At 32.6% G+C, this 13,506-nt stretch overlaps 1 protein-coding gene across 1 annotated transcript in view; it reads left to right on the top strand.

The window, feature by feature from the left end:
* LOC107447298 (uncharacterized) overlaps positions 1–9,119 on the top strand; it is a 49,547-nt gene extending 40,428 nt beyond the window's left edge. The window contains exons 7-9 of the mRNA XM_087162559.1: positions 1,268–1,389; positions 5,361–5,696; positions 7,660–9,119. Coding sequence (XP_087018685.1) covers positions 1,268–1,389; positions 5,361–5,696; positions 7,660–8,874 — 1,673 coding nt within the window. The 3' untranslated portion in view covers positions 8,875–9,119. The remainder of the gene's footprint in view (positions 1–1,267; positions 1,390–5,360; positions 5,697–7,659) is intronic.
* The last annotated feature ends 4,387 nt before the right edge of the window (positions 9,120–13,506 follow it).

The raw sequence follows: 13,506 nt of genomic DNA, 5'->3' as shown, positions 1-13,506 counted from the left end.
ATCAAAATTTTAAAAAAAAAATATCATGAGCATCAACAATATTTTTTTTCAGATCTTTTTATAAGATTTAAATGTTTTATCAGATATTTGCTTCACACAACGCCTTTAAATAATTAAATTTTTGTATACACGATAAATTATCATTATTCGGAATCAAAGACTGAAATTGTACCCCATTCAAACTTCGTATACCAGGTAGTTTCAATTGTGGAGTTTATTTACACTATGAACAATATCACTATTATTAATAATAGTATCACTATTTTTGTTGGCATTGGAATGCTTCTCTTCTAAGCAGCGCATTCACAACAATCAAATCTACTACCTCTGGCAACTCATTAAATTTTGTTTTTATGTTTTTTGTGATTTACACTATTTCAGAAGATCTGCGGTACCATTTAAGGCTCATCAAAGCTTCCTAATTTTTGCTTTTAAAACTCTTTTTAGCCTATTTAAGACAACTAATTTTTCTATGGCGATGATTTCTCTGGTCGACTTGACCAAAAGACAGAATTTTGAAACTTGTTAGAAAAGATCTTTAAGTTTTAACTAATAACGGCTCATCTTTACTTGATCGTAACAAAAATAAAATTGAAGCTTAGTTGGCAAGTGTCAGAAGCGCACCAAGTTAAGCGTTACCATGATCAAAAGCTATTTAGGTGTTCTCCGTTTTTAGAACGCTTATCTGAAACTAACGATTCATTGCAATGTGAATTAATATTCTAAATTTATTTATTAGCTACCTTTGACGGCCAATTCTCCACCTAAACGAATACAACACTTGGCAATTCAGCGTTTTAAAATTTGGTAGATAAGCGCTTAAAATACATTTTAATCTAACAAATAAATTTTTGGTGCGCATAAACTAATTATCGTTCTTTCAGTAGTGAATGTCATTTTAAAAAGCATACTCACGAGCTTAAACGTAAAAAAATGTTTTTACATTTTTAACCATTTACTTATATGTACTATGTTAATTATGATTTCCTAATTTTGTCTATTAATAACATATTAAGAAACTTAATGTTTGATTTATTAACAACTTTACATCATCAGTTTGCTTTTTGGAATAGTATAGAAAGATCAACATCTGGTTTAGAAGTTTCAGGCCCTCCCTGAGCTGTCTTGCCATGATTAATGATACAGAAGTTTTTTTCATCGAATTATAAGTCATTCAATTTTATAAACGTTTTAAAATTAAATTTATGATTTGTATCTGCGGTGTGGATGTTGAATTAATAAGTAATTCAAATTGTGATTATCGCAGGTTCTGATTTAGATGGGGACGAGTATGCTGTTTTGTGGTTTAAAGATTTGATTTTCCATGCCGCCAATCACCGGCCTGGTCATTTTCCAAGTGCTTCCATTCCAGACAAGGCAGTTATTACTGTAAGCGCATTTCAGTTATTAATATTAATTTTAGGAATAAAATTAAAGAAAAGAGAATAAACTAAAAATGTAAATCGACATTCCTTTACCTTTAACAAACTATTTTCCTTAAATCGTGTTTGCAACAGAAACTTGGTCTACAATTATTCATGTGGTCAAAGTTTGAAATAAATGGAGTCAAAACTGTATTGTCGATCATAATCCGTATATTAACGATAATTATGTTATACACTGTATTTATTGTAAAACCCATAATTATCGTTTGCGATAAATATCGTTGAAACTAATGATCATTATGTGATTAATGTTCGTGACTTGGCCCTCAAGAAATTAGTTGTTTGTTACACACCAGGGGTCTGTTTAGAAGAAATTTGGGTCCGTTAACGGACCCTTCACAAAATATCTTTCCATAAAAACGGACCCTTCACAAAATATTTTAACTTAAAAACGGACCCTTCACAAAATATTTTAACTTAAAAACGGACCCTTCAAAAATTTGTTTATTTTCATTATTATTTTGTCAATCGAATAAACCCTTTCCAGGGCAGAAAACAAGAAAGATGGATGTAAACGAATTAAGTTTTGTCTTCGGCAGACGATTCTTCCATTATTCGTCCGAAATGAATATTCTGCGTTCAGCAGTATAGGCTAAATACCAAATATTTGTATGTTGCATCTCTAATTTAGAAGCAGCAATTGTTTATTTTTTAAAATTTAATTTTTTTAATTATAATTTTACAGTGTTGAGCATTATCATGTATGTCTTTACAATTTAAAAACTCCTTGAAAAAGTTTTTTTTTTTTTTTTTTTTTTTTTTTTTTTTTTTTTGCAATAACGGACCCTATTTGCATAGCGGACCCTGATTGAAAGAATGTGAGTAATTTTTTCACAATTTCACGAAAAACGGACCTTTCACAAAATGTCTGGACAGACCCCTGCACACATAATAGCTAATTTATAAATTTGAAAATTATAAAAGTTAGAGACCATTGCGAAATTACAGGGTGATGCGCCCTATTCTGAAGTTAAGTAGCAGTGATGATCTTGTTGTTGTTGTTCATTTACGTCGCACTAGAGCTGAACAATGGGCTATTGGCGACGGTCTGGGAAACATCCCTCAGGATGATCCGAAGACAAGCCATCGCAATTTTGATCTTCCGCAGAGGGGATGTCACCCACGTTTCGGTAACCGACGACTTGCACGCGAATTCGAGCACTTTACGGTAGAACAGTTTAACGAGGACCAATACCGTACACCCTCGGTAGTGATGATCTAGGTAAGAGCACTATCTCACGGCATCAATTGCCGAACTCTAAACGCTACCCGCCGATTGGGTGCTTAAATCCAATAATGCATTTTATGAATTTTTGAATATTCTAAAATAAGATGAAAAATTGACAGTAATCTTCAGCAATAAACGAACCACTTGACAGTTTGATCATTCCTGAGCACCATTATTGTCAGCATTTGATTATTGTCAACTTTCACATGAATGCTACGTTGTACTGGGCTGCTAGATGAAAAATGACCCATGCGGCTGGCTCCTCGACGACACAGAAAAAATAAGGGTAATACAGGGTGCGTAGCGTTTTTAAGAAAGTGCTTATTTTCGATTTTCGTTTTTTAAAATCCCTTAAAGGTGCTTTTTTATTGGGTGCTTTAAAAAAGTGCTTAATTTTCTTTTTTTCAAAGTGAGATTTTTCTTTTACCATGTTGATTTTCGTTACGAATTATGCAAAAAGACACAGTTCACATTGTTCTATTCAACGTTTTCACAATTAATTCAAACCCAATCAATCTACTTCGGCGTATTGTCAGTCCGTAGCGTATGAAAACCGTATTTGTTTTTCATTATTCAAAATTTCATGATTTTTGACAATTTCAATAACAATACCAAAAGGTTTTTTTTTCGACATGACGGTTAAAACAAAATAAAACTGTCAATTTGTCAAAAATTTTCCAACCTTGCCTAATTATATGTTTTTAAAGTGCTTAAAATAATTTTTTGAGTGCTTGAAAAGTACTTAAAAGGTACTTAATTTTTTATTAATAATTTGGCTACGCACCCTGTAATAAGCGATTTCATGTTTCCAAAATGGCGTAGACCTGTCAAATGCAAGTATTTTCTGTTCGATTGCTGTATTTTAACTTTCACTGAAGAAAGAAGAACGTTTTTATTTACATTAAAAGAAAGTTCGCTTTGCGGTTTGCTATCAAACCGTTTAACATTTGTAATCGCGCAACTTCTTATTCCGAAACTGAATTACTTATTTCTTCGCTTCTCACGGGGGAGCCCATTTTGGTTTTTTTGTTTTGATTTTGTTTCAGGTCAGTCCGTGTAACTTAGTACATTGATTTCTTGTTACAAGCTTTAAATTAATTTTCTTACTCTTTGACTTAGTTGGGAAACCAAGACAATTTAAACATAAATTATCCAAGAAATAATTATACATAAATTATTCAGTTGGTCAAAAAACATATAATAACAACTTTGTACGATATACAACCTAAAACTTTTATTATGCGGTGGATAGGGACCGCATAAAAAAAAGTCGGACTCAGAAAATACATCAATGATTCATGAAATAGATGTGAGAATGCTTTCAATTAAATTAAATAATTAAATTAGACCTAAAGAAATTGTAAAAATATTTAATTCTTCACTGTACATATACATAGAGAAGTTTTCAAATTATACATTAAATAGTTTGCTGCTACTCGTCGTAATCCAAAACGCGCATCTTCTTGGAATGAATTGGTTGAAAATCTCTTTCGTCGCTTGAAGATAGGATTTCAATTGATTTGTTATTTTGGTACCATAAAGTCAGTGATTAGTTTTTGCGACGACGGTCGACTGATCAATTGCTTGTAAACGTCACGATAGTGAGACATGCATGATCTCAGCTCTTTTTGGAATTTTAAGCGTCTTTCCCCATTGGTATCTATTTTAAGAAAGTGCTTTTCCAATTTTTTCGAAATCTGAATCTCTGCATATATTTTATCTGCTGTAATAGATTCCGGTTCTTCCTGTCCATTTAATGGAGTACTTATGATTAAAAAATAAAATAAAAATCATAAAAACTACATATAAATAGAAACGAAAGTAATTAATTTATTTACCTTTAATCTCACTATAAAATGAATCCTTAATCACATGAATCGTGTATAAAACTCTGAATACGAAGCGTCTATAGTATTTGAGATACGAGCAGACGAGAATTTACAAAATAAAAACAACGGTTTAATTCTAAAATACTAAGTATTTTAACACAGCAGGCGATTTTTTACTGATTTACTTCAACTTGTTTAACGTCGAATAAATTTTAAACAGAAGAGAAAATGGAGTGGACGATAATAAATGAACTAATGAAAGTAAATAAACAGAGCATCGTGAAGTTATTCAGATACATCGTTATCAAGGAGACCACGTAATCAGAGTTCGTCCACAACATTAATGCACATTAATAGGAAACATTAAACTGGTGCTAACGCCGCTAAGATTCATATACCGCATAAAAATAAATCGCACAAAAAAAAAAATCCCACAAAAATAAAATCCCACAAAACCAATCGCACAAAAATAAAATCGCATAAAAAAGGACCGCACAAAAACAGGTTTTACTGTATTAATATGCATAATTGTAGCAAAAATGTAGTTCAGTCTGTTTGTTTCTATGAATTGCTCACATTCACCTTTTCATTTCTGCCCAACTCTTCAGTTTGTCTCGGTTTTTCGTTACCCACTCGAGAAAGGAATTTTAATTCAGAACAAGTATGCTCAAACGTTCATATTTGTAACTGTTCACTCACGTAATAGTATTTCATTTTTCAATTCTTTGTTGCCGACGCGAAAAAAATTTCAAGTGTTTATAAAATCCACATACGCATTATTTTTTGTTGTTTTTTTTATTTTTATTTATTTTGTATAATTTAGATAGGTGTTTCTACAGAATGATATTTTTTTTGCAGGTGAATGACATGATTGAGTGTTTAATCAACTACATAAAAAATGATCAAGTTGGAACAATTGCGAATGCACACCTTGCTCATGCTGACCAAACTGATATTTTCTCCGAAATTTGCATCGATATAGCTAAAAAAAATTCATATGCTGTCGATTTTGCCAAGACTGGTGTGAGTAAAAATTTAGATCAAGAAGAACGTCCAAACGTTTTTCCTGATTTTATGGAGAAGCACCACAAAGAGACGTACAAATCAAAGAAGGCACTTGGAAAAATGTTCCGTGTGGTTAAAGACTTCGAGTCCGAGAATGAATATGCTAGCATTACGTACCGCGATGTACTGGTAAGCATTTGTAGAGCAGTTCTGTTTTTAAAAAAATAGGATTCTCGCTCATTAACTCAATTCTTATACATCATTTATTTTTTATTTTCACAGAAGTCAACATTTTCCACAAAAACAAAAAAACATTTTGTTAATCATATAACGAAATGAGCGATTACGTAGATTTGACAAGTAATCATCAATATTTGAAAAGAAAACTAAGGTGAACAGAAAGATCCAATAAAAATAAGCAAATTTATTATCAAGATAGTTTCAGATTATTGAAAATGTTGATTTATTTATTTCAAATTGTCTCTCTATAGTTTATGCCAGAGTGATATAGGCAAACAATTATATATTAAAAATCATAAATGGCTTTAAGTAAGAATTATATATGATAAATAAAACTCTTATATTTTTGCAAATATGGAGCTCCACCAAAACGAAAATTAATCTTCATTTTTAATATACTTATGAATTGCATGCATATGAATAGCAAATTTTTAAAATGGCCCAGCTCACAGAACACATCCGTCCACCCAGAAATCAAAAACGCAAGTGACATGTATTCGTAAGAATAGTTTCAACCAAGGAAAGCTAAGGAATTAATGTATTGGCTATTAATTGCCTAGCCTCTTTATCTTAGCCTTACGCATTATGTTGGCAGAAAAGAAAACAAGCATGAGAAATAATTATGAATCCAAAACATAAGCAACCATAAAACTGATTTCGAATTCCATGCTAATGTGTTAGGCAGATTAGAGGGAATCTCTAAAAATAGATTTATTCTGAACTAAAGTCAACATTATTGAATTAAAAAATTACAGAATTTTATTTACTGAGATATTAGGAAGTATATTTCACATGACAGTAAATTTATTGATATGAACGTCTAATTATTGATATGAACGTCTAGTAACGTCTAATTTCTCTTCTTTATCTTCTTTCAACATTAAACCAAGCGCAGGAATATAAAATAATGATCTCGAGAGAGAGAGAGAGAGACATTAAAATTATCTACAACAGGGGTTTCCAACTGGTGTGATTGAAAACGCGATTCATCAGACCACATGACCTTTTTCCAGTCATCTACAATCAAATCCAAACTGGAGACGTCTGCTCTTGTTCAAGGCTGACAGCAGAAACTTTCGAACAGGTGGTTGGCTCCCACACCCTTATGCCATGTAATGTGCGCGCCCACAGTTCGTTCAGAGACGTTTGCAGTTGCATCTTCATTAAGTTTCGTCGCTATTTGACGTCCTGTTGCCTTTCTGTTGTACTGAACAACTCTGGCAAGTGTCCTTTCAACTCGAGGATTCAGTAGCTCGTGACGACAACAAGTCTGACGTTGAGACCTGCTGAGTTTTCTGCTTGGTAATCCACTTCCTGTACACATTAATAACTACTACTAACATACACTTTAAAAGAACAGCCGTTTTTCTGATACTGGTTCCGACGCTTCGAGCGCCTACAATCATCACGCTTTCAAGCTCAGTTAAGTCACGCCTCTAGCCTATATCTCCGCGCGTAACACAGTGCAATTGATGGTTCACTTGCCTCGCATTCCCTTTTTGTAGCTATCTCGCTCTTTAACTGTTGGTTGGTCATAATAGTTTGGCCACTCAGTGTATGTGTTTTAAAAGTTACAATTTTACAGATAAAAAATAAAAGGTTCAACTGTGCTTCAAATTATATCACTTCTTCCCCATTTTGAAAAACTTGCCTTATTATCACGTGGGCTACAAATCATGGGCATTTAATAGGTAATTGTAAGTAATGCGTTAGTTGTGATTTTTTAAACACATCCCATAATTTTTTTTAACAATTTTGCTTTTCTTTTCAATGAAAATGTGTTAAACAAAAAGAAATTCTTATGGATTTGGGAATTATTTACCACATTTATAATTTATTTTGTATTCATTGGTAAATAAATCTCAACTAGTGTTGTACTTCCTGTTAATTTATTCATTATTTTGTTGAATAGGTAGACCAAGATTTAATATTTCCCGGATGGGAAATATATAGAGAAGATGCTGTCAAGTCAAGGAACAAGTTCAACACGTTACTCAAAACTGTACTAAGAAACTACGGAATACAACACGAAGCAGAAGTATTTTCTGGTGCCTTCACAAACCTACATTGCCGATTCCAGGAGAGAAAAGACAAAGCAGAAATTGAAAAAATTGTTGTGCGATGCATCAAGAGACTAGCTAAAAGTATGCGAGAGGAATTTTTAGAAGAATTCAAGGAGTACAGTAATATCAACGAAGCTTACCTAGGTATGTTACGCAAAGCTTCAGCTTGGTATGTTGTTACATATCGTGATGGTGATGGAAAAATTCTGAGCTTCCCATGGACGGTATCCGATTACTTGGCAAACATTAAAGTTAAAAAAGTGCCTACTCAAGAGTCATTGTTTTCACCAATTGTTGCGAAAATGGACCAGCAAATTAAATCCGCAGATTCTCAACGATGGTTACCCAATTTCTCGGAATCGAATGAATGGAATCAATATAATTATCTGTGTGGTGATCCCAACATTGTCAAAAGCGCTCTGCGTGTGTTGATATTATGGGCTGAAGACGAAGACATAATTGAAAAACCTGGTGGAAGAGTGGAGGGACTCATGTTCAAGAGTAGTTTTATTAAACTTTTCCTTCATGTTGCTGAAGTTTCGCAATATATAATTAAAAAAGATAAACAATATGACATACCAAAGGGAAAACTTTTTTCCCCCGCTTCCTTATGCATTGAATTTTGGAGATTTTGTGTCAAGTTGCGATTTTATAATAAACGTGAAGTACTTGAAATCATACCCTTCCAAGTGTACAAATATGGTACTCTTTCTAAGCGAGCTGTTGTGACCTATCACAGATTTGCCGTTTTGGGGGAATTCGAAAATTTGTACTTTGAGTCTGGCATGGCCCATGAAAAGATGGAAATGAAACCATTAAATATAAACAACAAGGTATTTCCGCGATCTCCGATTGACGAAAATTCACTGAAATTGGCTGCAGAAACTTTGGTGAAGTATTCTTCCGCGGATAACGTGGAATTGAGGGAAATTTTACAGAATAAGAAAGTTCTTGTGAGTGCAAGAGGCACCGAACAATCGTTAAAGACATTAAAAAGTATTCTGAACAAAAAACAAGTTTTTATAGCTCAGTTATTTAAAACTGGTATAATGCCTGAATCCTGAACTTAGACAACATTCATCAGATCACGGATACATACATTACTCTTCAGGATTTTGTGAACGTGTTTATTTTATGCATATCAAAATGTTCAAGTGCAATAATTTCGCTCAACTAAAAGCATGATAATATTTCTTCATATTCACAAATTTTAATACTTGTTCTTTTCTTTTACCATGCCATCCGTTCTTTATTTTGTACGAAATTTTTTTAAACAAAAAACCTATTAAACTTTTCTTTATATCCGTAATCTTGTCTTTTTTTTGTAATATCTACCCAAATTTTAAACAATCAAAATGTGAAATATTTGTAAAAAAGAAAAAAAAAGAGTTTTTTTGCCATATAAATTACGTAGCAAAATGTTTGGGAACCGATAAAATATTACCGAACCATTTTTTGGACACCTCCCTTGAAAACAAAAATAAGCAAATCTCAACTTTCTTTCCTGCTTATATAATAAAGTCGTAAAACCCCGTTTTTGCTATAATTTTGGCTTTTACTGTAGTAATCTAATTTTAAGATTCAATTCAAATGAAAGATGTAATCTGACATTAACCCCTTCTCGTCCACAGTCACGCGAGTCAGCCTGAAACGCTATAATTTCCCGGCCGGTGTGCTAGAACCGAAGGAGAAGTCCAGCTCTTAGAATATGTAACTAACACTGGTAATTGCACGGTTCGGTATGCTGTATAAGAAAAACAACTTACAGGGTGAGCAACGTACTCAGACTTAACAGAGCATCGTATGACATAATATCCAGCGCATAAGAAACAAAGTGACTGTTAGGAGGTTCGTCACCTGTGAACCGGTTTACCACTCGCACCGCAATTTTATTCTTTCTTTGTCAAAATGTGTTAGCAGTTTTAATCAACTTGAATGATATTAATGTTTTCTCAAAGGAATATATTTATTAACAGTACAATACCCTTTATTAATAGTGTAAATTGTAGAACAAACCAATAATAAATTAAAAAGAGAAAACTTTTCATCTCCCCTACGCAGTACGGTAGAAACCAGGTTCAAGAAGTTCTGTGCAGGGACCATACCAACCCTTGGAGAATTAGTTTACATTATGCTACAAAAGCTAGCCTTCTTCTCCTATGTATATTCTATGCAGGACCGGATTAACCTATAGGCACACTAGGCACGTGCCTAGGGCCTACGAAATTCAGGGGCCTACGAAAAACTTGGGAGAAAAAAATTTATTGACAAAAATAATTTAGCTTTAAAAACAACAAGTGTATTTTGCACAAAATTATGAAGATACAAATAAAAATATAATATTTTTCGGTAATAAATTATTTTGCAGAATCTTATGATCTAATAAATTACTTTTTTGCGATTTTTGGATTCAACGAAATCTTGTATATTATGCTGTCGAATTCCAAACTACGCAAAATGTCGTATTCAATAGACATAAGTGCGAGCGATGCCAAACGATCTTGATTCATTGTTGAACGCAAATAATTTTTATCAATTTTAACCTGGAGAAAGATCTTTCTCCTTCTGCATTTGATCCAAGAATCGACAAATATATTCTTAATGCAATATGAATGTTAGGAAAAGTATTCACTAGTTTATCTTTAACATAGTTATCGATCGAACTAATCATAATGGTATTATCGATATTGACTGCAATATCGGCAGTATGTCGGTATTACAGATAAAGTTCGATAAACAAATTTGTAAATTAAAATCCATATTAATAAAAATGTAAAAAAAAATATGCAAGAAAATTTTAGCATATATTTTGAAAAGAGAGGAGGAGTGGGGGAAGGAGGGGAGGGCCCAAAAACGGCTATGCCTAGGGCCCACGAAAGGTATAATCCGGCTCTGTCTATGCTAGAATGCTATTTCGCTCACCGTCACATATTTGTGACATAGCTTTGGAATGTTTTAAAAACTATAGGCAAATATAGAATTTGAGATAATGTAGATTTGATCTTTTACTCGAAGTAAGGCATATTACTTATATACATGTAGTAATTGAATTGAATTGAATGCTGGGTTTAGTGGCACAAGGTCCAAAAAAGGACATACTGCCCCAAACACACGGTTTTAAAAACATATTAAAAGGTTAAGTAAAGCACAGGTATAATACACATGTAGTAAAGATAAACATGTATATATTAGAAAACATGTATATACATTATATAAACATGGAGGGAAAAGTATTTCCGAATGACGGCATTTTAAAATAAAGTATTTGTTCATGGTAAGTGATAACTCTAAAGCGTTGTGACTTACAATCCAGTGTTTAATTGATAGTCAGACATTTATGTAACATAGTCGAAAATGTTTTAACTGATCTCAAAATAGCTGAAATGAGGCAAACAGATATTGATTCTGACAGGAGTGATAGTTATACTCTGATCATAAAGTATCTTTGTTAAAAAGAAACTGCTACTTAGAAGGCGTTTAGACTCACTACCGCAAAATGGTTAATGAGCTCAAGGATGTGTAGATAGATCCCTGTCACCAAATTTCTCATTTAAAAAGAAAATATAGATTCAGTTGTTTGTATGATGTTAGAAGTCATTAAATGGTAAGCAAATACCGAAAAAGAAATTGTGTATTTAAGCTAGAAAAAAAAACTTTAGTAAATAAAGTAATTGCAAAATATTTACAGTATACGTCGTTTATTTGTTATCCAGAAATTTGTAAAATGCGTAGTCCAAAAATTATTTTAAACATTCTATTTCATATGAATTTTTTTTCCTCACTTGTATGTCCTATTGTGAAAGAAACTTTCGAATACTAAATGGGTATAAAATCTAACTTCTTGCAGATGTCACCGGGTTTTTGTAATGCGCCTATTAAAAACTTCTAATCAGAATGAGATGTAATTGTATAAGAAGCTATGTAATCATATAAGACAAAACAAAAATTAATTAACTTATATATATACAATGAAGATAGAAAGAAAAGTGAGAAAAATTAAGAAAAATAATAAGTTTCATTTTCTGCGCATAAGCTGCATGCATATATATCTCATATATATTAGGAGGACCGGAAAGTAATATCGTTTCGGCTCATTAAATATTCGCTACTCTTAAAAACCAATTCATTTTTTACGATTCATTTTCGATCTGGCGTTAAAAGGTGGCTAACGAATACATTATTGATTTAAAAAAAATCTTGATATCAAATGCACCGAAACGACATTACTTTCCGGTCCACCTAATATGTATGTCGTTATCTAATAAGTTTATATATATATGTGTGTGTGTCTGCTTATTATTTAATAATAGCCACTTAGTGTTTAACAGTGCGAAACATTTATAATATATTTGACTTTCGAGTCACTACGCAATGTTACAGGCGGGGTGCGTAGCTTTTTTAAAAAGTGCTTATGCTTTAAGGTTACTTATCGTTTTTAAAAGCCCTTAAAGGTTTTTTTATTGGATATTTTTAAAACGTGCTTAATTTTCCCTTTTCCAAAACGAGATATTTTTTCTTAACCTTGTCGATTTTTTCCACGAATTATGCACGAATAAGCGTAATTTTCATAACGTTTTCATAAATCATTCAACCACAATCCATTTCGACGTACCGTTGTCGATCCGTAGCGGAAACCGAAACTAGCATAAAACAGTTGATACAAAGTTACAGTTAAAATAGCTGATGCCACACCAGCTTATCCCACGGAAAACCTTGCGAAGCAGTTATTGCTAACATGAAGATTGCTAGTACAGTTGTATATATTTCAAATCCAAATAATCGTTCATTTTGTTGCGATTAACAAAATATTCCTACACAAAACTATAATTTTTATATAAAAAAAATTATTAAAAAGAAAAACTCATAAAAATAATTTTAAAAAACTGAGATAATTGAAAGGCAACCACGGGGATTGTCGGTATATGCCTTTTAGTTTGTGGCGCCAGGCATGGTGCGTAGGCGCCAAAAGAATCAACGGGATTACAAACACACGATCGGCAACCTTGGAACTGCCCCAGTATTTAAGAAGCTTCGAACTTTACTCAGTCTCTATCCCACACAGTCTTATTTAATTTTTATGTTTCTGTTTTTAGCTTGTTATGTTCAGTTGTTAAATAAATGTTTAAGTTTATTGTTGTCATAGTTGTCTTCAACTTAATATGAGAGGGTTCTTCCCCCTCAATTGGTGACCCGGACGTGATTTGAACACGCAACCTTCTGATTGAATTGAGGGGGAAGAACCCTCTCATATTAAGTTGAAGACAACTATGACAACAATAAACTTAAACATTTATTTAACAACTGAACATAACAAGCTAAAAACAGAAACATAAAAATTAAATAAGACTGTGTGGGATAGAGACTGAGTAAAGTTCGAAGCTTCTTAAATACTGGGGCAGTTCCAAGGTTGCCGATCGTGTGTTTGTAATCCCGTTGATTCTTTTGGCGCCTACGCACCATGCCTGGCGCCACAAGTTTTGACTTCGTTGTGATGTTCAGTTATTAATTAATAATAATTAATTAATAATTACTATTATTGTTCTTTACTACTAAATAAAAATTTTAAACTTAAAACAGCGAATATCTGGCATTAAGGCAAAATAATATAATTTAAAGAGAGTGAGCATAATATTTCACAAGAAAAAACTTGGTGAAAGGAGCAGAGAATAAAACAGAAAACGCAAACCGAAACTTTA

This window comes from Parasteatoda tepidariorum, chromosome 1 (assembly GCF_982258835.1).
Source record: "Parasteatoda tepidariorum strain Cologne lab strain chromosome 1, Ptep-v5.0, whole genome shotgun sequence".
Classification (NCBI taxonomy): domain Eukaryota; kingdom Metazoa; phylum Arthropoda; class Arachnida; order Araneae; family Theridiidae; genus Parasteatoda; species Parasteatoda tepidariorum.
The sequence above is the reverse complement of the archived record's forward strand: the minus strand, read 5'-3'. Positions and strand labels throughout refer to the sequence as shown.